The following is a 25,720-nucleotide window of genomic DNA, read 5'->3' on the forward strand; positions in this document are numbered from 1 at the left end:
TGGGTTCTGATTTGTTCAAATGACTTCATAGAATCTAAGATCAGCAGATCTGCAAAGGTAGATAAGCTGAGGACCACACTCTTGAGCTGTGATGAAAGATCAGGAGTAAATGCCAAAGGGGAGGCAGCAGAGAAAATAGGAGGAATATTTAAATATTTTCTAACATCCCTCCAAACCAGTAATGTATTGTAAATAATTATGGGTTCCGGCTGTCCGTCCGTCCGGTCACGTTTATGTTTCTGGGCCATATCTTTAAAACTACTGAAGATATCTCATGAAACTTTGTATACATATCAAGCAATATGTGAACTGGTGCCTTTTGCTATTTTTGGATTTTTGGAAAAAAGTATTTTTGAAATTTTTACATAAAAATTTGATTTTGACTTGGTTTCTAAGTACAATGTTTGTTTCCGGACCATATATCCAAAGCTATTCATGATATGGATTTGAAACTTGGTATACATGTTAATAAGGTGATGTAGATGTGCCTTTTCATACTAAGAAATTTAAATTTTTCATGTTTCTATGGAAACAATTTCAGACTTAGTCTCTCAGGTTAGTCTTGGGGGTAGGTTTTGCTTCCAGAGCAGAACTTGAAAACTATGAGTGGTATGGTCTTGAAAGTTGCTATATGTTTTGATTTAAGTAATGTATATGTGCCTTTTGATACTAAGAAATGTGAGAAATTTTAATTTTTAGCTCACCTGGTCCAGTGGGCTGTTGAGGTCAGTGTAAAGAGTTTGGTTTCCTGCAGCAGAACTTGAAAAATGTGACACTATCTTGAAACTTGGTATATAGGGTGGGGCACATAGATGACTGTCTTCTTGTTAGATTGTTACTAAGGGAGTATACTTGAGCTACATTATTGATAAAGGGAAGGGACTTGAGATTTCTAGGTTAGCAAGCTTGAGACTCAAAGACAGTCCATAAGCATTCACGTCTATTCATAAACAAATTAGTCATCTCAAGTTGAGCTGACCAGTAGTAGAGTTGTAAATTTGGTAGTGATAAACCTCCTAAGTCCCTCATTTTTATGAGTTTAGAGGATCCAGTTCTTTGCTGTTTGTTGTTCCAAATATAATGGGAGATATAAGAGTTTAATGATTTGAAAAATGTTGAGATCAAATAACATGAAAGATTTTGAAATAAGTAAATTAAGCGAGGGAGAATATTAATTTTTATACCATTCATCCTCCCAAGAAATGATGTTGGCAAAACGTTCCACCTTTTCAGATCTTTCTTAATATTTTGGATTAAAGGGAGATAATTGGTCTCAAATTATTTAAATTGGGAGTGAGAAAAATACCTAAGCATTTGAGACCATTCCCAGCAGTCTCATCTGCCAGCCACAAAACTCTCCTCAGCACGACAGAAATCTCTACCCCTGGATTATTTAACTTCCTCCCGTGAATACCTTCACCACCCCGGAATCCCTGTATCTCCCCGAGGACTAAATACCAGTGTAAATCAAATCTTCTAGTGTCAAGTCTCCCCAAAAGTGCAATCAACTACTTATTTTAAAGCTCTCAACAGTGTACCTTTCTTTTCTGCTGTCAAAGGAAATCTTTTTCCAAAAAAAAAATCTTCGTATTCTAATTCTTACCAAAAATGTGTTCTTATACCTTGAGTCTCTTTTAAAACCCTTGCTACCTGTAATTCTTCTATATACACATGTCTCTTTTACTCAGTCATCCATAATTCCACAACCCTACAGAGACAAAGAAAATATTTCATTAGGCAGGAAAAGGCTGAGAGGGAGAGAGAGAGAAAGGGAGGAATTCAGAGAGTGAGATTTAAGGAGAAGAGTGTCATAAGGTGGGGGCCTGCGCGCGCGCGCGCGCGCGCGCACACTCTCCCACTTGAGTTCTGACGTTACCTTGACAATGCTACACACACACTCTTGTTCAAGCTGTTACGTCACCTTGACCATGTTTCTCACTCGTGCGCGCGCACACACGAAGACAGCTGCAGCATGCACGTACACACAGAGACCAGTGGGTTTGTACACACAAACAATACAATTCAGCACTTTACCTCTTTAGACAGACACACCTGCCCATTCAGACCTTTTAAGCACTAAAAAGTAGCATTTCACAGGTACCATACACCAAACAGGCAATGCCTTAGCTAAATTTTACAGTAGCTTAAAAGCAGTATCTGCAGGAACACAAAAACCGCGGTATTCTTCTCACATGTTCTCATAACATGACCCGTCCATGCAGCCATTTATTTATGCCAAAATAAAATGTTATCCCTGGATTTATGTACAACCTGTCTTTCTTACAGGCTTTTCCTCATGAACAGCAACTTTTCTGCAACTCCTTGTTAAGACTAGAGCTTTTCAGGGAAATTCAGCCAGTAAAACAAACAACCAGAAAAAAACAACACCTGTGCCTATTTTCCCTTTCAATCTCAGAATTACTGTATTTAAAATGTTTCCATTTTTTACTAAATTGTTCAAATTTGGAGAATTTAGTTCTCTTACCACCACGCTTAGAGCCAAAACCACAACTGCATAAACTTCATAAATCAAATTAGTAGCAAAAAATTGCTCACCTTTTTTTGTTGCGGCCGCTGTTGTGCAGTGCAGTTACCCAAGTGCCGTCAGGTGAGAGGCTTCTTTCCAAATTACGTCGGGGTCACCAAATATGTCGTGGAAACTCTCAAAACTTAAACTCTCCCAAGCAAAAATGTTTCAACGTCAAAGAGGTTGCAGAAAAGTTTAGACTTTTATTAAATCAGTTAACAAAAGCAGAGTTTGGTCTACAGAGTGAACCAACTCAGAATCACAGAGTTCTCATTTTTATACCGTTTCAAAATAGTGTGTATACAAATAATCTTCTTGGTTAACATATCACGTCATACCACTTAAACATTTTCTATTGGGCAGTACGTCTCATGCTTGTCTCATTTTGTATCAACCAAGCCAAACTTTCCAGTCTGAACGGTCCATTCAGAAAGAATCAAAACATATGATAAGAAGTGATACACCACAGCATTCAGAGCCTACAATACATGATTCAAAATGACTGGAGTCAAATCAGCTTGAAGATTGATACAGGTTGCAGGTGCAAACGAGCACAACACTCGATAGGGTACAATTGTGGCCTTGGCCAGTCTAACATAGGATTACAAAAAAAATGATGCACGTTGCAGCTGTAGAACTTGTGTTGTAACAGTACCTGATTCAGAATAACTTGATAAAATGTATTACATTAGCATGCAAAACACTCCAGAATGAACAATTGCTGAATTCAACATGGCCTTGGCTCACTCATTACAACACACGATGACGCTGCAGGCACTGGAATTAGAATAATACACTTTTTGAATAGGCCTGTGCTTTAGCAGAAAACAACCTTTCAGTACAAGCAATCTTAATGTCTTTAATGTATTTTACTGTAATTATGATCATTCATAAAACAATTTATTACTTTTAATAGAATTAACTTAATTTATTCTTTCCCAAAAATCAACATACTTGGCTTTGAATTAATGTATAATCAGCATAAGATGAATTCAGTGTATGTGTGTGATCTCATCTCATCATCTCTAGCCGCTTTATCCTGTTCTACAGGGTCGCAGGCAAGCTGGAGCCTATCCCAGCTGACTACGGGTGAAAGGCGGGGTATACCCTGGACAAGTCACCAGGTCATCATAGGGCTGACACATAGACACAGACAGCCATTCACACTCTCATTCACATCTACGGTCAATTTAGAGTCACCAGTTAACCTAACCTGCATGTCTTTGGACTGTGGGGGAAACCGGAGCACCCAGAGGAAACCCACGCGGACACGGGGAGAACATGCAAACTCCACACAGAAAGGCCCTCGCCAGCCACGGGGCTCGAACCCGGACCTTCTTGCTGTGAGGCAACAGCGCTAACCACTACACCACCGTGCCACCCGTGTGATTACATATTAATCAAAATACAGTCATCATAAACCAAATTATTGCTTGTATGATGGTATCAAGGCATGTGTGCCATGGTTACATTTAGGATATAAAATCACCACAACCCCTGTATCTATAACTATTCTATCATAAGCAATATCTATTATATACAATATCTAATATATTACACATATATAAATAGCTACAATAATGTACAGCCCCAATTCCAAAAAAGTTGGGACACTGTGTCAAATATAAATAAAAACAGAATGTGAAGGTTTGCAAATCATGGAAACCCTATATTTCATTGAAAATAGTACAAAGATAACATATCAAATGTTGAAACTGAGAAATCTTATTGTTTTTTGAAAAAAAAAAATGCTTATTTTAAATTTGATGTCAGCAACACATTTCAGAAAATTGGGACGGGCAACAAAAGATTGAAAAAGTTGTGTAATGCTTAAAAAAATAAAAAAAATAATAATTTGGTTAATTGGCAACAGGTCAGTTACATGATTGGGTATATAAAGAGCATCCCAGAGAGGTGGAGTCTCTCAGAAGTAAAGATGGGGAAAGGTTCACGACTCTATGAAACACTACGTGGGCAAACAGTGCAACAGTTTAAGAATAAAGTTCCTCACTGTAAAATTGCAAAGAGTTTGGAGATCGCATCACCTATGCTACACAATATGATTAAAAGATTCAGAGAACCTGAAGAAATCTCTGTATATAAGAGACAAGGCTGAAAACTGACTATAGGGGTGTTCACACGGCACGTATTTGCATCGATGCTGCACCGATGTATTTTGTTGTGATATATCTTACACCGGTGTAAATTTTGTGGAGCGTTCACACGTCACAAACCTGCTTACTAGAGAGAAGCGTGTTAGCACCGGTGCAGCCCCACTTGCATTCACATGGCAGTTTTTGCGACCGTGCTATACGATAGTAATAATGCGGAAATGAAATATGCGCATGTGTGAAAATGTACTTCCTTTTCCCGGTTGTCATGGCATCACCAAGCGCCGGGAAAACAATGTGGATGAAGACACCAGTGTTGCCAGATACTGCTGACATTTTCCAGCCCAAAATATGTTCAAATCCGCCAAAATGCACTTAAAACCGCCCAATCTGGCAACACTGGAAGACACGCAGGTCTGTTGTTGTTGTTATTCGCCATTTTGGAAGCGCAAAATACCAGGATGCAAATTATGCAATGCCCGTATGTAATCAACTCTCCTCACACGTAGCGAGTCTACCCCTGTAGCGTTCAGACGTCCCATTTTATATCGGTGCTGCCCCGCAAACTAGCATTTACTCCGGAGTAAATTTCTTAAACCACCTCCTGAGCAGGGTTAGATTTGCACCGGTTTAAGCAGCTTTCAGGGGCTACACCGGTATAACTTTGTACCGTGTGAACGCTCTACCGGGGCAGCCCCGGTGCTACACCGGAGTAAAAGTTGCCGTGTGAACACCCCTATTGAAGGCCTGTGATCTTCAGCCTCTCGGGTGACACTGCATTAAAAGCAGGCACGTGTCTGTATTGGAAATCACTCTATGGGCTCAGGAACACTTCAGAAAACCATCATCTGTGAAAACAGTTCATTACTGCATCCGCAAATGCAAGTTAAAACCATATACAGCCAATATTCAGAAACACCAGCACCTTCTCTGGGCCCAAGTTCTTTTCCAATGGGCTGAGGCGAAGTGGAAAATTGTCCCGACGTCTGACGAAACAAAAGTAGAAATTCTTTTTTGAAATCATGGACACCATGTCCTCCAGGCTAAAGAGGAGAAGGACCATCCAGCTAATCATCAGTGCACAGTTCAAAAGCCAACATCTGTGATGGTATGAGGGTGCATTAGTGTACATGAAATGGGTAGCTTGTACATCTGGGAAGGCATCATTAATGCTGAATGATATAAACACATTTCAGAGCAATGTGCTGCCATCTGGATAAAATCTTTTTCAGGGAATCCTTCCTCCTTTCAGCAAGACAGTGCTAAACTGCTTTCTGCACATATTAAAACTTCATGGCTCCATAGTAAGAGTGTCCAGGTGCTAAACTGGCTTGCCTGCAGTCCAGACCTCTCTCCCATTTAAAACATTTGGTGCATTATGAAGCGCAAAAATGACAAAAGAGACCCCAAATTGTTGAGCCACTGAAATTGTCTGTCAGGCAAGAATGGGAAAACATTTCTCTTTCAAAACTACAGTAATTGGTCTCCTCAGATCCCAAGTGTTTAGTGTTTTTAAAAGTAGAGGTGATGCAACACGGTGGCAAACATGCCCTGTCCCATCTTTTTTGAAACGTGTTGCTGACATCAAATTCAAAATGAGCAGTTTTTTTTTTTTAAACAATAGTTTCTCAGTTTCAACATTTGATATGTTGTCTTTGTACTTTGGAATTGGGGTTATGCAATCTCTATAATATACAGTGTACATTATACATGTGTATGCTATAAGTGATGTAAACAGTGCACAATATACAGGCACAATATGCAGGATATTGTATATTGTCTGTAAATGTACAAAAAATATACACGACACAGTCAGAGTGCAGGGAGGTAATGTAAACAAGAGTATGTTACCGGAGGTACAAGTGGTAGTGTTATAATGGAAAGGATGGTTCAGGTCAGATATTTATGACGTTGATGGCACAGGGAAAGAAGTTGCTCTTATGTCTGGTGGTTCTGATTTGCAATGCAATTTGCAATCTTCCTCTACATCATCGAAAGCTTCTCTCTCTTCCAAAATCATTTGCAAGGCCATTTTGATCAGTTATGATAAGGAACCACATTGGAAAAGCTATGTTTATTGTGTCCCGCCCCAAATTTACAGGAACCTCTGTCTTGGTTCCCGCAAGACAGAGAGTAAAATGTGCAGGAATGTGAGAGCAGACAGGTTTCGGTGCTTGAATGGCAGGGGCAGAAACACAAAACTCTCACACACACACAAAAACACACACAAACAGCAGGCCCAGACAGGAGGAGGACAGAGTGAAGGTACACACTTTTATTAGCCCCGGGTCCAGTGGACCCGAACATCCTGTATGTAATATAAATGTGGGGGGGGTACAGTGTGTGGTCATCTAAAATGTGTTCTGATGCATGTTCACAGAAAATGAGCCAAGGCCAATGAGTCTGAGTTTGAAAAAATAATTAATCTTCTCATTGTTTCTTTGATAAAAAATGAAAATGGGTCCCACAGACCCGAACACCATACAAGGGTCAAGAGGCTCTTTAAGATGGTAACAGCAAATAGAAGTCAACAGGGTTATGTTGAAAGCATTATTAGAATGAACTATTAATGTAGTTTTAATCTAGGCTGGCTGAGCAGCACATGCATAAAGAAAAAATTATTAATCCAACTCTTCAAGGCAACTGAAAGGCAGCCTTGTGTAATGGTGTGTGTGTGTGTGTGGTGTATTTATTGCCAGTTGACAGGAGCGCTGAGGAGTTTCAGTGGTTATTGGACATGGTTCAAAATGATCCTGTGCACTACGTCAGGTCAGTGATGTTATTTGTTCAGTGTAAAGAATATATCCTCTTGCAGTATACAGTTATTGTAGTATTACAACATGACTATTTAGCTTTACTTTGTATCCCTCCACTTTGGATTTTCTAATACTGGTATTTGGTCTTTTTGTTTGTTTGTTTGTTTGTTTGTTTGTTTGTTTGTTTGTTTTATTCTGTTGTGTATTTGCTTTTTGCAGACATAAGATTCTTAGCATGCTGTCCAGGAATCCCCCCTTCACCAAAGCAGCAGAGTCTCCTCTGTGCACCGAGGCCCTTGTGGACCAACTCTGGAAACTGATGAACTCTAGTAAGACTAATTGTTATTATCAAGCTTACTTGTTGGCCACAAGGTCAGAGCCTATGCCTCCTTCGCTGAGAGTCTGTGCCTCCTTTCATTTAGCATTTTAGTTCTCATTTTCACCCTTGAATAATAGGGTCTCTACTGATTCTGGGCTTGTTTTGAGGAGGTGGTTATAATTGCAGGTTTGCTTTCACATAATAAAATTCCTTCTGGACTGGATAATTTGCGCAATTGCTTTGCCATATGTCACCTTTGTTCACACAGGTTTGTACAGTTGTCAGTACTAGTTTAATTTGTTTGCTGCTTTTATGAACCAGGTCACATTACAGTACTTGGCACTTGGTGAAGATCGTATTTAGCTTTCACACCTCATGTGGACTGGACCACAGTTTCCAAGATCAGTTCTCAAAGGGTGTGCCATGGAATTTTGAGGAACCCAGTATTTTTTACAGGCTTGTGAAATAGTATTTTTAAATACACCGATGACACTGCTTCTTAACTTAAAATGTTTGTAGGTACTCCTTTATTTATGACTCTTACAATATTTTTTTTATCTAAATGGTATTTAGTCACATTCTCAGTTTGATTTTGTCTGGGGGCAGCACGGTGGTTAGCACTGTCACCTCACAGTAAGAAGGTTCTAGGTTCGAGCCCAGTGGCTGATGGGGGCCTTTCTGTGTGGAGTTTGCATGTTCTCCCCATGTTTCTCCCCACCTCTGGGTGCTGTGGTTTCCCCCACAGTCCAAAGACATGCAGGTTAGGCTAATTGGTGGCTCTAAATTGACTGTACGGTAGGTGTGAATGGTTGTTTGTCTCTGTGTCAACCCTGCGATGATTTGGTGACTTGTCCAGGGTGTACCCTGTTTCTCGCCCATAGTCAGCTAGCATTGGCTCCAGCTTGCCCACGACCCTGCACAGGATAAGTGGTTATGGATAATGGATGGATGGATTTTGTCTGGGGAGGAGGATTATTATTGTCATGACCAAAAAAGGCGGTTTATTGTCAGTTCCACATTGCAAGTGCAATGTCTGTATGTGCACTTGGACTTTGTGAAAAGACTGATGTTTTATATTGTGCTATGACTGGAATAATGTTTTGTTTGAATTTATGTTTTTTATTTTAGCATTATGTTGTTCATGATGCCACATTATATCAGACAAATTCCTGCTCTGATCCACTTCAATGCATTTTTAATTAGAAGGGCACTCTGAGAACGCAGACTTCCACCAAGGCCAAATGTCACAGGTGATCTCACAGTGTTGGCAAAATTCATGGATCCATCTGATGACTTGGAGCCACTCCAAAATTTAATGGGTTCTTCCTTGGCCCATGCTACACCCTTCCACCAAGTTTCATGGAAATTGGGTTGGTAGGTTTGGTGCAATTCTGCTTAAAGTCAGACAGTAGACAGACAAACAAACCATGCTGAAAACATGATGACCTTGGTGGAGGTAATAAATTATATAATTGCCTGTCTGATTTTAACTATCTGTTTGATAATTATTTGACAGGCTGCTGTAGAGCATTATGGCTCAAATCTCACTTATTACAGCACATCATAATGCATGTGACATTCTTCATAATCATTACATTACATTACATTACATTACAGGCATTTAGTAGATGCTCTTATCCAGAACGATGTACAACATACCCAGAGCAGCCTGGGGAGCAGTTACCATAGGGGTTGGGTATCTTGCTCAAGGGTACTTCAGCCATTCCTGCTGGTCCAAGGAATCGAACCTGCGACCTTTTGGTGCCAACGCTGCTTCTCTAACCTTTCGGCCATGGCTTCCCCCTTTCCCAATAACCAACTTTATGTTGGTGTTCCTTGACATTCTGGTTTGACTGAATGTGCTTTAGCCCCAAAAAGCTTGAAAACCTCTACTTGAAACTGTTTTCTGATTCTAGATTGTACTGAAGTTTGAAGGCAAGTGACCCAGAGTCTGAGGTTTGGAAAAAACTTATGTAAACAACCTTACAGCCACTGAGACCAAGGACGGTTGAAGCCAAAAATTTACATGCACTCAAGTTAAAAACATTTCAAACTCAAATTTTCACTACCAACTCCATGAATTTCTTTTGCCATACGTTGCTTTCAACACATCAGTTGCACTTTGTTTTGTACTTTGGACACATTAGAGGGTTGTTGTTTTTTTTTTTTTTGTTTGTTTTGTTTTTTTTTGGCTCAGCTTTAACTTAAGCTTGTTTACTCAGGGATACCTGACAGTTGTGGAAAAAAATCAGTACAGGAATCAAATTTTTTTCAATAGAAAACTGCTGTATTAATGCATGTGCAAAATTCGCTGTTATGAATTGATTCAGTTGTGTATGTGAATATGATAATATTCGGCCATTATTTGCACACAAAAAACAGATTGACTTTCTTTTTTTGTAGTCGTCAGAGATTTTACAGAGTGAATAATCCTATTGTTTGTAGTTTTTGGCTCATCATTGCCACAAGTGCAAGCGTTTGAGAAAGCCATCATTGAAAACGCATCTTGAATTCTGTTTCAAGCCTGAAAACTTTTTTTTTCTTTCAGATTTCTCAATATCATCTTTCCGCATGCATGCTACTGATTTATACAGCCATCCCAGAGGATATGCATGTGCCTCATTATGCTCTGCGACATGGAAAATCTCATAAAATGTGATTTAATGGAAAACATGAGACCCTTCATATTCTGCTTGGGATGACTGGCTGCACTTCTTACGAATTTGGTGCTTTTGCAACTCCTGGCAATGATTTAAACAGCCCTGCTCTTATTGTATCCAGTGTTGGTCTCTGAGGCCTTACTCGTGCACTTTGAAACATGCGGCATTTTAAAATTAAAAAGAATATGCAGTGGTGTTTGTTCCAGTTTTCACAATTTTCAGTTTCTCACTTTTTTTTATTTTTAAATTCTGAGCTATAAGCATATTGGGTCTGTTGAAAAAAAACTCTAAAGGTATAGGGCACACTGCAAGACTTCACAGGTTATGAACTTGTGCTTCTTGTCAAGGAATATCAGTTTATGATTCCATGTTGCTTGTGTATTTATTTGTACAGAGAGTCAAAAAAAAGGTTGAGACATAAGTAATAGAAGATTGACTCATCAGGGATGAACAAGTCAAGTCAGTTTTATTTGTATTGTGCTTTTAATGATAGACATTGTCGCAAACCAGCTTTATCAAAAATTATAAATTTTAAACACGAATTTATCCCTAATGAGCAAGCCTGAAGCAGTGGTTGCAAGGAAAAACTGCTGATAACTGGTAGTTTAAAGGATATATAGATTAACCACTATAACTGCTAATTTATAGGATATAGATGGTCAAGTCAAGTTTATTTATGTAGCGCTTTTAACAATAAACATTGTCACAAAGCAGCTTTACAGAATTTGAACGACTTAAAATATGAGCTAATTTTATTCCTAATCTATACCAAATGAGCACGCCTGTGGCGACGGTGGCAAGGAAAAACTCCCTCAGACGACATGAGGAAGAAACCTCGAGAGGAACCAGACTCAAAAGGGAACTCGTCCCCATCCGGGCAACAACAGACAACATGACTAGAACGTTAACAGTCCTAACAAAGTCAGCTTCGTTGATGCTATGAAACCCCAGCGCAAAACCGTTCACAACAACCGTAGTCCCAAAGTCAGCAAGTCAACTGCAGTCCCCAGCCACAAAAGCACCACTGCAAGAGTCCAGAGCGTCCTCCAGGCGCGACCCCCAACTGTTCACATGGGGCCACCCTCCACAGGAGCGATGCGATGAGAATCCAACCAGACACAGGGCACCAGGATGGATCAGGCAGGTCCGAGGAGCAGAAGAGGTCAGCATCTCGATCCCAGGACCAACTTGTAACTCAGAGGGACAAATTTGGGGGGGAAAGAGAAAACACAGGTTGTTAGGTATGCCCAATGTCACCTGAATAAGTAGGAACAGTATACATATTGCACTGAGTACAAGCAGGGACTCCGGCAACTAACTATGACAGCATAACTAAAAGGGGAGAGCCAGAAGGTAACACAGGCATGAGGGATCCCCGGGACATAAAGCAGCCAGCCACTACACCGTCAACAAACTCTAGTGAGCAAGCGAGTGAGGACTGACAGAATCCATACATCCCAGTTTACCAAAACACACTATGTCTGAGGACCCTCCAGATCTACACCTTTACTTCATGAACACCGTTAACAAAAGGCTTGACTAAACAGATATGTTTTCAGCCTAGGCTTAAACACTGAGACTGTGTCTGATTCCCGAACACTACTTGGAAGGCTGTTCCATAACTGTGGGGCTTTGTAAGAAAAGGCTCTGCTCCCTAATGTAGCCTTCACTATACGAGGTACCAGCAGATAGCCTGCACCTGTTGATCTAAGTAGGCGTGGAGGGTCATAGAGGAGCAGAAGTTCACTCAGGTACTGTAGTGCAAGACCATTCACTGCTTTAAAGGTCAATAGTAGTACTTTATAATCAATACGAAATTTGATTGGGAGTGGATAAGACCGGGGTGATGTGGTCATATTTTCTAGTTCTAGTAAGGACTCTTGCTGCTGCATTTTGAACTAACTGGAGCTTGTTTATGCCCTTATTGGAACATCCAGACAGTAAGGCATTACAATAATCCAACCTGGAGGTAACAAAAGCATGAACTAGTTTTTCCGCGTCATGTAGTAACATTAAATTTCTTATCTTAGCAATATTTCTGAGATGAAAGAAAGCTATCCGGGTAATGTTATCAATATGAGTTTCGAATGAAAGACTGGGGTCAATAATCACTCCGAGGTCTTTTACTGCTGCATGTGAAGAAACAGAAAGGCCATCCAGAGTTACTGTGTAATCAGAAAACTTACTTCTAGCTGCATGTGGTCCTAGTACAAGTACTTCAGTCTTGTCAGAGTTAAGCAAAAGGAAATTAATAAGCATCCAGTGTCTAATGTCCTTTACACATTCCTCAATTCTATTAAGCTGATGTCTCTCATCAGGTTTTGCAGAAATATACAACTGTGTGTCATCAGCATAACAGTGGAAACTAATACAATGTTTCCGAATAATATCACCCAGAGGTAACATATATAAAGAAAAAAGCAGTGGACCCAAGACAGAGCCTTGTGGAACACCAAACTTTATCTCAGTACGTCTAGAAATATCACCATTTACAGTGGTGCTTGAAAGTTTGTGAACCCTTTAGAATTTTCTATATTTCTGCATAAATATGACCGAAAACATCATCAGATTTTCACACAAGTCCTAAAAGTAGATAAAGAGAACCCAGTTAAACAAATGAGACAAAAATATTATACATGGTCATTTATTTATTGAGGAAAATGATCCAATATTACATATCTGTGAGTGGCAAAAGTATGTGAACCTCTAGGATTAGCAGTTAATTTGAAGGTGAAATTAGAGTCAGGTGTTTTCAATCAATGGGATGACAATCAGGTGTGAGTGGGCACCCTGTTTTATTTAAAGAACAGGGATCTATCAAAGTCTGATCTTCACAACACGTTTGTGGAGGTGTATCATGGTATGAACAAAGGAGATTTCTGAGGACCTCAGAAAAAGCATTGTTGATGCTCATCAGGCTGGAAAAGGTTACAAAACCATCTCTAAATAGTTTGGACTCCACCAATCCACAGCCAGACAGATTGTGTATAAATGGAGGAAATTCAAGACCATTGTTACCCTCCCCAGGAGTGGTCGACCAACAAAGATCACTCCAAGAGCAAGGCGTGTAATAGTCGGCGAGGTCACAAAGGACCCCAGGGTAACTTATAAGCAACTGAAGGCCTCTCTCACATTGGCTAATGTTAATGTTCATGAGTCCACCATTAGGAGAACACTGAACAACAATGGTGTGCATGGCAGGGTTGCAAGGAGAAAGCCACTGCTCTCCAAAAAGAACATTGCTGCTCATCTGCAGTTTGCTAAAGATCCCGTGGACAAGCCAGAAGGCTATTGGAAAAATGTTTTGTGGACGGACGAGACCAAAATAGAACTTTTTGGTTTAAGTGAGAAGCGTTTCTTTGGAGAAAGGAAAACACTGCATTCCAGCATAAAAACCTTATCCCATCTGTGAAACATGGTGGTGGTAGTGTCATGGTTTGGGCCTGTTTTGCTGCATCTGGGCCAGGACGGCTTGCCATCATTGATGGAACAATGAATTCTAAATTATACCAGCAAATTCTAAAGGAAAATGTCAGGACATCAGTCCATGAACTGAATCTCAAGAGAAGGTGGGTCATGCAGCAAGAAAACGGCTCTAAGCACACAAGTCGTTCTACCAAAGAATGGTTAAAGAAGAATAAAGTTAATGTTTTGGAATGGCCAAGTCAAAGTCCTGACCTTAATCCAATCGAAATATTGTGGAAGGACCTGAAGCAAGCAGTTCATGTGAGGAAACCCACCAACATCCCAGAGTTGAAGCTGTTCTGTACGGAGAAATGGGCTAAAATTCCTCCAAGCCAGTGTGCAGGACTGATCAACAGTTACCGGAAACGTTTAGTTGCAGTTATTGCTGCAGAAGGGGGTCACACCAGATACTGAAAGCAAAGGTTCACATACTTTTGCCACCTACAAACGTAATATTGGTTCATTTTCCTCAATAAATAAATGACCAAGTATAATATTTTTGTCTCATTTGTTTAACTGTGTTCTCTTTATCTACTTTTAGGACTTGCGTGAAAATCTGATGATGTTTTCAGTCACATTTATGCAGAAATATAGAAAATTCTAAAGGGTTCACAAACTTTCAAGTACCACTGTATATCAACATACTGACAGCGATCAGTTAAATAAGACCTGAGCCAGGGGAGGGCCGTTCCCTTAACTCCCACAGCATTTTCTAGTCTATCCAGAAGAATGGAATGATCCATGGTATCAAATGCTGCACTAAGCTCAAGCAACACAAGCAGCGAGACACAGCCCTGATCAGACGCCAACAGGAGGTCATTTACTACTTTAACCAGTGCTGTCTCTGTGCTATGATGGGGTCTGAATCCTGACTGATGCATTTCATAGATGTTATTCCTATGTAAATATGAGCATAACTGCTGTGCCACAGCTTTTTCAAGGATCTTGGAGGTAAAGGGGAGGTTTGATATTGGCCGATAATTGGACAGCTGACAGGGATCAAGGTCAGGTTTTTTAATCAGGGGTTTGATAACTGCTAGTTTAAAGGATTTGGGTACATAGCCGATCCTAAGAGAAGAATTTATTATTTTTAGAAGCAGTTCAATTACTTCAGGTATTATCTGTTTGAATAGACATGTAGGTAAGGGATCTAGTACACAAGTTGAGGCTTTTGATGCCGAGATTAATGAAAGTAATTCAGTTTCTTTTAGGGGAGTAAAACATTCTAATTGATGATCTGATATTGTTATATTGTTAACTACAGGGTCACTTGCATTGTCTGACCTTAAATTAGTAGTTTGAATTTTTTGTCGGATATTCTCAATTTTGTCATTAAAAAATTCATGAAATCGTTGCTACTACATACTACAGGTGTGCATGTGTCTTATAGTGGACTTATTCCTGGTTAATTTTGTTATAGTATTAAATAGGAATCTAGGATTAATTTTGTTATCTTCTATTAGGGAGGAGAGATCTAGCAGCACAAAGAGCTTTTCTATACTTCAGGAAGCTCTCCTTCCACGCTACTTTGAACACTACCAATTTTGTTTGACGCCATTTACATTCCAATTTTCGAGTGGTCTGTTTTAATGTGCAAGTGTCATCATTATACTAGGGTGCTAATTTTTTGTCTCTGACCATTTTCCTTTTAAGAGGAGCTACATTATCTAAGGTATGGGGGAATGTTGACTCTAAGCATTCAGTTGCCTGATCAAGTTCTGCAGGGGCTGACAGTGACCCAATCAAAGTTGATAACTCTGGGAGATCATTTATAAAGCTCTGTGCAGTAGTTGACGTGAATGTACGCTTAATACAGTAGCATGGTGAAGTGCATATATTATTACTCAGACATATTTTGAATGAGATGAGATAATGATCTGATAAATTCAGACTGTGAAAGTATGACTATATTTTCTACATTTAACCCGAATGTTAGTATTAAATCGAGGGTGTGACCACAATTATGGGTCCGTCCTGGGACATTCTGTTTAATCCCTCCTGTATCTAAAATGGACACAAGATAGATGGAGATAGATAGATTGATTATTTCTGTTTAAAGGTACATAATCAGTTCTTCCCTTAGCATTGGCTATTTGTAGAAAGGTTTGATTGCTTCTGGTAATACTTGTTTGAAGAGTCGTGTAGGAAAGGGATTTAGTACACAAGTTGAAGATTTTGATGACATTTAGTGAAATTAGTTTGGTCTCTCAAAAGGGAGTAAAATATTATAATCATTCAACTGATTTATAGTTATATTGTTATCTACAGAGTTACTTATCAAATTCTCTGGCTTTACGTTATTGGTTTGAAATTTTTTTTTGCCTGATACAGTAGTTTCAGTTTTACCACTGGGGGCGATTTCATGAAGTCATCGCTGCTACATATTGAAGGTGTGTGTGTTTCTGTGGTGGTCTTATTGCCAAGAATTAAATAAATGCAATGAAAACAAATTGTTTTTAATTGTAAGTATTGTATTTAAAACTGTATGGATGTGCCAGAAGCCAAACCATGCATGCATGGCATTCTCAGTCAGAACTGATTAATGATCCAGAACACTACTTTATTCATCACTCACTTGTGAAATTCCTCTCTGCATTTAACCCATCTGAAGCAGTGAACACACATGCGCGCACACACACATGAGCAATGAGCACACACTACCCAGAGCAGTGGGCAGCCATGCTAACAGCGCCCGGGGAACAGTTGGGATTTAGGTCCCTCGCTCAAGGGCACCTCAGCCCAAGGCCGTCCCATATTAACCTAACCACATGTCTTTGGACTGTGGGGGAAACCGGAGCACCCGGAGGAAACCCACACAGACATGGGGAGAACATGCAAACTCCACACAGAAAGGCCCCCTCCGGCCGTTGGGCTCGAACTCAGAACCTTCTTGCTGTGAGGCGACCGTGCTAACCACTTATACCACCGTGCCGCATCTAGTCGATTAACACAAGAACTTATTGCCATGTTTGTGTACAGCAAACAAACAAGTTATGAAATCCAAGAAGTAAACTCGAAGTGGATATAGAAACCACTTCATGGGATAGATCCTTACACACTACCAAAGAAGGATTTTTCCTTTGAGTTGGAAAATTATCCATCTGTTGAGTTCCCTGACATCTCAAACTACCTGGTGCTGCAGACATCGCCTCTCTGCCTGGACATGGACAAACAGATGAAAACCTGGAAGAGCGTGGAGACCTACAACTTTTTATATATAGCTGGGTTAAAGATCTGGGGATCAAGACACAAGATAGACGGCGGTAGATGGATCAGTGCAGGAAGACTGCTTATTAGCAGGCGTCATATTTATAGAAACAAAATGCAAGCGAAAGCAAAACAGAATCATAAAGCAGAGTATTTAACCAGCGTTATAAACATGGCTCGAAACAAACATGAGTGATAATGATAATACAGGGTGTTTTAAAAAAATTTGAGATGTAAATATCCCAGAAACTACATAGTCTAGGCAAATGAAACCGAACAGGCTTAATGTTGAGCAGCAAAAGAGTTATTCCTCAAAATTTGACTGAGAAATTCAAAGCTATGTGGATCCCATGAACGATTTCACAAATTTTCAATACGTGTGCTGCCAGACACAGACAGCCTTCCTCTTTGAACTTTTTGTGCAATGTCTAAATCTGCATTGCAGTTGGTGCATTTTTAGAGAATTCTCTCATAAATGCACGCTGCACAGTCTTGTTTGACTGTGTGCGAGTGTACGCTAACACAAAAAACGCCTTTTCTTTTCCGGTGAATGGCATTTCTATACCTAAAAAGATAAAAACATTAAACATAAAATTTTGACCTGTTTCCACACATGCTGTTAAAATTTGAGGTCAATTGAATGAGAATTGGCAAAGTTATTAGATTGTGAAATGATATCAGATTTTTTTGATGGCACCATTTCTGTGATGTACATACAGTACAAGTCATGAAGAAAAGAAAGCAACATGACCTGAAACAAAGCTGGATTAGCTATGCATATTTTTCTTGAACCCCCCCCCCCCCCCCCCCCCCCCCCCCCCCCAGGTACCTCCCATGACTGGCGTTTGCGCTGTGGCGCTGTGAACCTCTACCACACTCTGTTTGGTCTGACCAGGCCCTCATGTCTGCCTCTGCCAGAACTTGGCCTTGTCCTCAACCTGAAGGAGAAGAAGGCTGTCCTGAATCCCACCATCAAATCTGAGCAGGAGGGTCCTGAGCTTGCACCTGAGATGGTCTTCACTGGCAGTGTGAGCACACAAGACTTTGTTCACTTTGGGCTGTACCAGTATTTATGCTGAAAAAGTTCCACATTTTCAGTGAGGGTTTACGAACATACTGATGTTGCTTTTCTGTTCAGTTTTTAAAAATTACCTGCCTGTAATCCACACCTCTGAAGTTGCCAGATTTTTCTGGAGTAGATGGATCCAAAATGTTTCCCCCGGTATAGAAAGTGGGGACAGAAAAGGCAGACAGCCATTTTTTACTGTCAAATGTAATACACTCACCTACGGTTTTAACAAGAACACCTGTATACCTGCAAAACAAATATCCACACACAGAAAAGCATTTCAGAATGCATCACACACTGAACCAGCTGGGCGACATCAGCAAAAGAGCTGTTGAACTTGTTTTTGTTTATATTTACTATGACCCGTCTGTATTTCCTTGTATACGTTCTTCAGAGAAAATAAGTCAAGACAACCAAATTTCAGGTGGAAAAAAAAACTTTTCCACTATTTGTTCTTAGTGCAAGACTTTTAATGAAAATCAGTGTAATCTTTAGTCGCTTGAAGTGAGTGTCTCTTATAAATGTTAAATATAAATACAGGTATATATGGGTAGACATGTAAAGGGGTGTAAACACTATATTTACATTATATGGTATATTTTGGAATGGCTGAATTTTGCATTCTCTTATTTGTTGTTTCCAGATTAAGGAGGAACATGTTGTCATGGAGCCGGTTTTGGGTGGCATAGCCCTCACTCCACAGGGCCTGAAAAGGAAGGCAGAGACTCCTTTGGCTTCACCCCCTGAACCTGGGCAGGTGCTGCAGGATGAGCCAGCGGGAAAAATAGCTGCCAAGAGTCGAGTGAGTTACTGTAGATGAACAGTTATCTCTGATAATGAAAGAATGGGGGATTATGGCCCAACAGCATTAGTGGCCTGTTGAATAAAACCCAAAAATTGCAAAGCATAACCTGAAGTTCAAGAAATCAGGTTGTTTCATGTTGTCACTACTTATAACGTTATCATGAAACAATGCAATTCTATAAATAAGCATACACTGCCCTTAAATTATAGTTTCATATTTTCATATCATAATTTGTAATATCACAATATATTTTTATAATACATTGCTAATAATATTCTTCAGTCAGACCACATTTTTGAGAGCCATGTTTTTTCAAACTTTCACAGAAATCTTGGTTTGATGAACAGAATGATGAGAGATGGCCCCCTCTGAGTCAGATACATGCTGATCCTTAAAATGTGTCCAAAATAAGAAACTTTCCAAAACAGCCATTCTTATACTGTCCTCTGAATGAGGCCTTCCTTTGAGCCAGTGCTACCAAATAAAAAAACTGCCTACTTGGCCATAAGGCCACCACCTCCCACTGATAATTTGAAGTGTCCCTTTAACAATATGTACTGATTATCATGACGTATGTTTATAATTGATTATCAGGCATTCCCTGTTACCTATCATTATTTCATATGTTCCCTATATACATGCTTACTAAGATACACTATATGGCCAAAAGTTTGTGGACACCTGACACCCATACATGCTTGTTAAACCTCCCATTCCAGATTTAGTCCCTCTTTTGCAGTTTTAATTTCCACTAGATTTAGATTTTGAAATGTGCCTGTGGGGATTTGTGACCATTCTTGGGCACTGATGTTGGGCAAAAAGATCTGGTACGCAATCGGCATTCTAGTTTATCCCAAAAGTGTTTAGTGGGGTTGAGGGCAGTGATCTGATCAGGCTACTCAACTTCTTCCACACCAACTGTGGCAAGCCATGTCTTTATAATAAACCTTGCTTTGTTTACAGGTTTGAGCCTCCTAGTTCCAGTAAAGGGAACTTCTTAATGCTATAGCATACAGAAGCATTCTAGACAATTGTGTGCTTCAGTCTTTGTGGCATCAGTTTGGGAAAGGCTCACATATGGGTATGCTGATCAGGTGCCCACATACAGTATCAGTCAAAAGTTTTGAGACTTTTGACAGGTAAATGAAACATGTCTGTACTTCAGAAATCAGTAAATGTGTGTTTCTTCTGAGTATCAGTAGGTTCTCATTTGAACTGATACCAAAGAGAGTCCCATAAGCAGTATTGGATGGAAACAGGCTACAGCTGGTCTGTGTTAAGACCTCTAATACTTAGAGTAGAATTTATGAGCTAATCATCATTGTTAATTTATTAATGAATAATTTATTGTATTTCCATAAACTGCATAACACTGTGATACTGTTTGTTCTCTTTCTCAGTTTCCAATGCCAGAGGATGAGGATATTGATATGGACACGGTTCATGACAGTCGTGCATTTATCTACCATCACCTGAATATGCTGGATAGGCCATCAACACCAGGCAAGCCACACATCCACACTTCAGCAAACCACATAGGGGAACTTCTAACGAGTATTAGCGCTGCAGGGATTGTTCAATAAAACACAATAATATAACCCCAAGTCAGAAAAAAGTTGGGACTGTATGGAAAATGCAAATTAAAAAAAAAAAAAGCACTGATTTCTAGATTTACTTTGACTTGTATTTCATTGCAGGCAGTATGAACCCAATATATTTCATGTTTTGTCTGGTCAACTTCATTTGTTAATATACATCCATTCCTGTGTTTCAGGCCTGCAACACATTCCAAAAAAAAGTTGGGATGGTGCAATTTAGGGCTAGTAATGAGGTAAAAAAAATTTTAATTAATGATGTGATTTGAAACAGGTAATATCAAAATTAGTATCCATGGGCAAAGATGGGCCAAGGACCACCAGTTTGTCAACAGATATGTGAGAAAATTATTAAAATGTTTAAAAACAATGTTCCTCAAAGAAAGATAGGAAGGGATTTGGATATTTCACCCTCTGTGGTACATAATTTAATGATTCAAGGAATCTGGAGGAATTTCGATCTTTAAAGGACAAGGGCACAAGCCTAAGCTGAACAGCCGTGATCTCCGATCCCTCAGACGGCACTGCATCTAGAATGGTCATTCATTTGTAGCTGATATAACCACATGGGCTCAGAATTACTTTGGCAAACCTTTGTCAAGCACTACAATATGGAGTTACATCCACAAATGCCAGTTAAAACTTTACTGTGCAAAAGGGAAGCCTTATATTAACTGTGTCCAGAAGTGCTGTCATGTTCTCTGGGCTTAAAAGTATCAGGGATAGACAATCACACAGTGGAAACATGTATTGTGGTCAGGCAAATCAATATTCCCATCAAATCAATTTTCAAATCACTGTTCCCAACAGAGAATGTGTGGTGAATTTTGAGATGAAAAATATGACAACAACCCATTTTGTTGCGCACCTTAAGACCTGTTTACAGGAAGAATGGAACAAAATAACACCTGAAATACTTCATTACTTGGTGTCTTCAGTCCCTAAATATTCTTTAACTGTTGTGAGAAGGAATGGCAACATTACAAAGTGGTAAATACTTTACTCTCCCAACTTTTAAAATGTGTTTTAAGATTCAAAATTGAAACGTGTTTGTTTATTTTGGAAAAAAAATGAGGTAAAACATCAAATAATGTGCTGTTAGTATTGTTTTGAGTTCAATACAGATCAAATATTATTTACAAATAATTGTTTTGCGTTTTAATTTCAATTGCAACATACCGTCACAACTTTTTTCTGTATTGGGGTTGTAGACTTGGTTGTCAACTTGGATGAATTAATTTTTAAATCAGTAAGGCACCAGATGTCTAAAACCTGTTGTTATAAAATCACTGTAGGTTAGGGTCCCACATGGCACAAGAGAAAAGAACTCGCTCTATTATCAGGAAGTTTGAGTTTATAATATGAAAGAAATTGCTGTGTATAGTGCTCAACCATGTTTGTGCTTTTGTTCTGAATAGCATAAAGCTTTTATTGCTTTAAATAATGGCGCATTAATACAGAATCTGTTCATTTGTTATGCAGTCACAGTCACATGTATCGAGTATTTTACAAAAGCTTTGAACACAGCTCAGTCAGTCAGATTTTGAAACAAATTTATCAGTTTCATAAATATAATTTTAAAATAATGTATTATATTCAATCTGTTTGTGCTGCATAAAATGCAGGTTTTTCACATTTACATGTGATTCCAGTGGAATCAACTCTTGAACTTTATACTAAAGCCTGGTAACTTAACAAAACCTTTAAAATGTAATTATCGCATAACCAACTAAAGCCAAATGAATTTTCACTTGTAATGTGGCTTCCACAATTAATATTGTTCCAAAGCATATTTGATTATATCCCTCATCAAAAAAATTCTCTTGCAGGGATTAGCCAAGGATGGCTCACATAACACAAAATAGTTCCACCATTGATTAAGTAATGTATCTTGTGACATCAAAAATAAAATAAAAAGAAATGGATATGGTGTGATTCAGTCATGGTATTTCCTGGATATACCATGAACTGACATCACAATTTCAAGCTATACGACCGACTCAAGCCTTTTTATTCTTCATTATTATTTATTTATTTAAAAATAATAAAGACAAATAAAATAAGTCATTAATACAATCGAAACATTAACATTTCAGCCAGGGGAATTTTCAACTGAGCACATTAAAATAACCAAACAAATCAAGTTTTAATAGCTTTCTGGTTTTGTGAGTCAGTAGTTGTTTTTATTTACAGTACTGCTTGGTCTCTCTCTTTCAAATACCAAAAAAAAACGGTTTAGTAACCAACTTGAGTCATAGCTGTGTGCGTAGACCTACGTACCATTATCATGCCTAGTGAGGCAGGCAATAGTATAGTATATTGCATATGCACAGGTCAGAGGTCGTGATGACATAAACAACAAACATGGCTGCCTCCAGTGAGTTTATGCTGAGATTCAACCTTAGCACTTTCAGTTTGGAATTTTTTTATGAGGAATATAAATCAAGTATGCCATGCACTGAGACACCCCAGTAATTATGGATTCTCTGAGGTGACTGGCATAGTACTATTTTCTTCAGAAATTATGGCAGAGAATCCATAATTTCAACCGGAGCCTCTCGGTGCATGGTATATTTTTAGCTCATCTTGCCATAAGGCCGATGAGCTATTGCCATGACGTGGTGTCCGTTGTCCAGCCGTCGTCCACAATTCAGTTAAATTGTATCTCCTCCGTCAATTCTCCATGGATTTCCGTTCTGATTGTTTTGTTTGAAAGAACTCATCACACCATACAAAACTTAGTTGTTTTGTCAAAATTTTTTCTAACGAGTTAGTAATTAGACCAAATTAATGAATTTTCCAGGCCTCTCACTAGAATTGTATTGCCTCTCTCATTTCTCATCTGATTCCAGTTCTGATCGATGTTTTGGGTAGATTTTCCCATGAGGAACAAAACTTGGTTGTTTGTTTCTTGATTTTTCCTGTTGGAAACAATTTGTTTACAACTTTGCTTATTTTCACTTAAATCATATCTCCTCTCTCAATTCTCAATGGATTTCAGTTCTGATTGTTTCGTTTGAAAGAACTGGTCATTCTGCACAACACTTGGTCATTGTACTGTCAAATTTTTGCTAACAAATTGTTAATTGGGTCACCTTAATGAATTTTGGGACTTTTCATTAGAATTGCATCTCCTCTTACAGTTCTCACCCAATTTAAGTTCTGATCGATGTTTTGTATAGAGCTTCCTTTGGGGAACAGCATTTAGTCCTTTGTTGATTTTTCTGTTGTAAACAGTTTGTCGTGGAGGTTGTTCCTCTCTTACATTGTCACATTTCAGTTCTGTTTGATGTTTTGGTAATCATGGTTGTTTTGATGGCAGGCCAGATAGGCTACTATGTGCTTGACATTCTGGTTGATTACTAGCATAGCTTGTTATAATAAATGTATAAATAAAATTACAGAAATAAGTTTCACTGGTCTGAGAACAGTTGAGGATTTGCTTCAGTTGTTTGAATTATGGTAGATTCTAGATCTACAATAAATACACTCCTACTGTGGACTGGATAGTAAAAAATGTATTCAAACCCACTGTTTGGACAAATGCAGTCCCATCACATCTGTGTCTTCTGTCCAACCAGAATCATTTTTATTAGCAGGAGTACATGCCATTTAATTAACTAATGTATCCTTTTCTCAGTTAATGGTTAGCTTTAAATTGTAACTAAATGAAAATAATACATTCTTCTCTGTAAGTAAATAAGGATATCTTGGATTACATAGGAGATATGGCCCTAATTCCAACATCATGGCATCAAAGCTTTTAAGCTGTTACTTATATATTCAATTGTTTTAACACTGTTGTGCATTTAATAAAAATATAATCTGTATATTTATGAAAAAGAAAAAATTATATATGAAATTTCCATCACAGGTCGAGAACCTCCTGTCGTGGAGCAGGCTGTTATGCCTATGTCAGCCACACCTGTCCCAACCTTCGCTAAGGAGGGTGCCTCCTCCTCTTCCTCCTCCAAGCACCACCACCATCACCACCACCACCACCATGAGCACAAGAAAAAGAAGAAGAAGCACAAACACAAGCACAAGCATAAACATAAGCATGACAGCAAGGACAAGGAGAAGGAGCGTGACCTCCACAGCTTTGCAAACAGCCCAGCGAGTGGCCACTCACCCTCACTGTCCGACTGACACCAGTTCTACCATGTACCATGTGTAAACAGTGGATAGTATTACTTAGATAAAGTTTCTAATTGAATATGTTAAAGAATTGATGCATCATGCAGCTTCTCTTTTGTCTAGTACGAGAAATACCATCATGATAAACCGGTGGCTCTTGAAACTTCTATTTTTCTTTAATCCGCCCATCACCTGTATTCAATCTTCTTGGCCTGCTTGTGGGACTCCCCCCCCCCCCCCCCCCCATGCAAAGCTCATATTTTTCCTGAGCATTAACAAGAGTGCAGCTTCAATTTTGCTAATGTTAACATTTCTCAATTAGATCAGTAGTTGGGTCAAATTCTTTATAAGAATGTAGCTTGTGTGATGCTTGTAGTTAGAAGTAACTAGCCTGGGTATATCATATGCTAACAAGATAGTTCTCCAAAAAGTTCAACAATGCGTAATCCACATGTTTTGTCTTTATGCATTTTATATTAAGGTGCTCATTACCTGATGGTATGCTGGCATGAGTGTGTAGCTAAGAACATTCCTAGCTAGTCAAATGAATCTTTTTAAACCCCTTCAATGCAATACTGTTTTGTATGTTAAGTGTTTAAATAATATGTATTTGTCTCTTAAGGGTTTTTTGAAAATGCACAAACAACACTGGGTTTGTGCCTTGTTGGACTTTTCATAAGAACTGTCTTTGGTAGTAACATGTCTAGTTCACTCAAGCTATATCTCAAATTCTTCCTCTTCTATATTTTACCCGGTTGTACATGATCTGTCATAATCCCTCCTGCTTTGAGATAGCAACAGTGTCCCAGAATGGACAAAACTTCAGCCTCCAGTTGGGGAGAAGGGGGTGGATCAAGGGTTTTATAACTTGACCTTTTTTGAATATTTGTAGAGTAAATAAATTCTTATGCCTTTTTTAAAGCATTGTGCTTATTTACATTTTCCAACAATTAATAAACTAATGGCTGATTTTGGTTAGCTAGATAATGACTAGCTGTTGGTTAATGGGGCATATCTCAAGTGTCAAATCAAGTTTATTTGTATAGTGCTTTTAACAACAGACATTGTT

General features: G+C 39.0%; 1 protein-coding gene across 3 annotated transcripts in view; it reads left to right on the forward strand.

Annotated features, from left to right (window-relative positions):
- taf2 (TAF2 RNA polymerase II, TATA box binding protein (TBP)-associated factor) overlaps window positions 1–25,572 on the forward strand; it is a 181,704-nt gene extending 156,132 nt beyond the window's left edge. For all 3 annotated transcript variants that reach the window (XM_060921386.1, XM_060921387.1, XM_060921388.1), the window contains 6 exons: window positions 7,338–7,407; window positions 7,614–7,723; window positions 17,871–18,073; window positions 18,758–18,916; window positions 20,320–20,422; window positions 24,389–25,572. In XM_060921386.1, the coding sequence (XP_060777369.1) occupies window positions 7,338–7,407; window positions 7,614–7,723; window positions 17,871–18,073; window positions 18,758–18,916; window positions 20,320–20,422; window positions 24,389–24,663 (920 nt within the window). In that variant the 3' untranslated portion in view covers window positions 24,664–25,572. The remainder of the gene's footprint in view (window positions 1–7,337; window positions 7,408–7,613; window positions 7,724–17,870; window positions 18,074–18,757; window positions 18,917–20,319; window positions 20,423–24,388) is intronic.
- The last annotated feature ends 148 nt before the right edge of the window (window positions 25,573–25,720 follow it).

This window comes from Neoarius graeffei, chromosome 5, assembly GCF_027579695.1.
Source record: "Neoarius graeffei isolate fNeoGra1 chromosome 5, fNeoGra1.pri, whole genome shotgun sequence".
NCBI classification, from domain to species: Eukaryota; Metazoa; Chordata; class Actinopteri; order Siluriformes; family Ariidae; genus Neoarius; species Neoarius graeffei.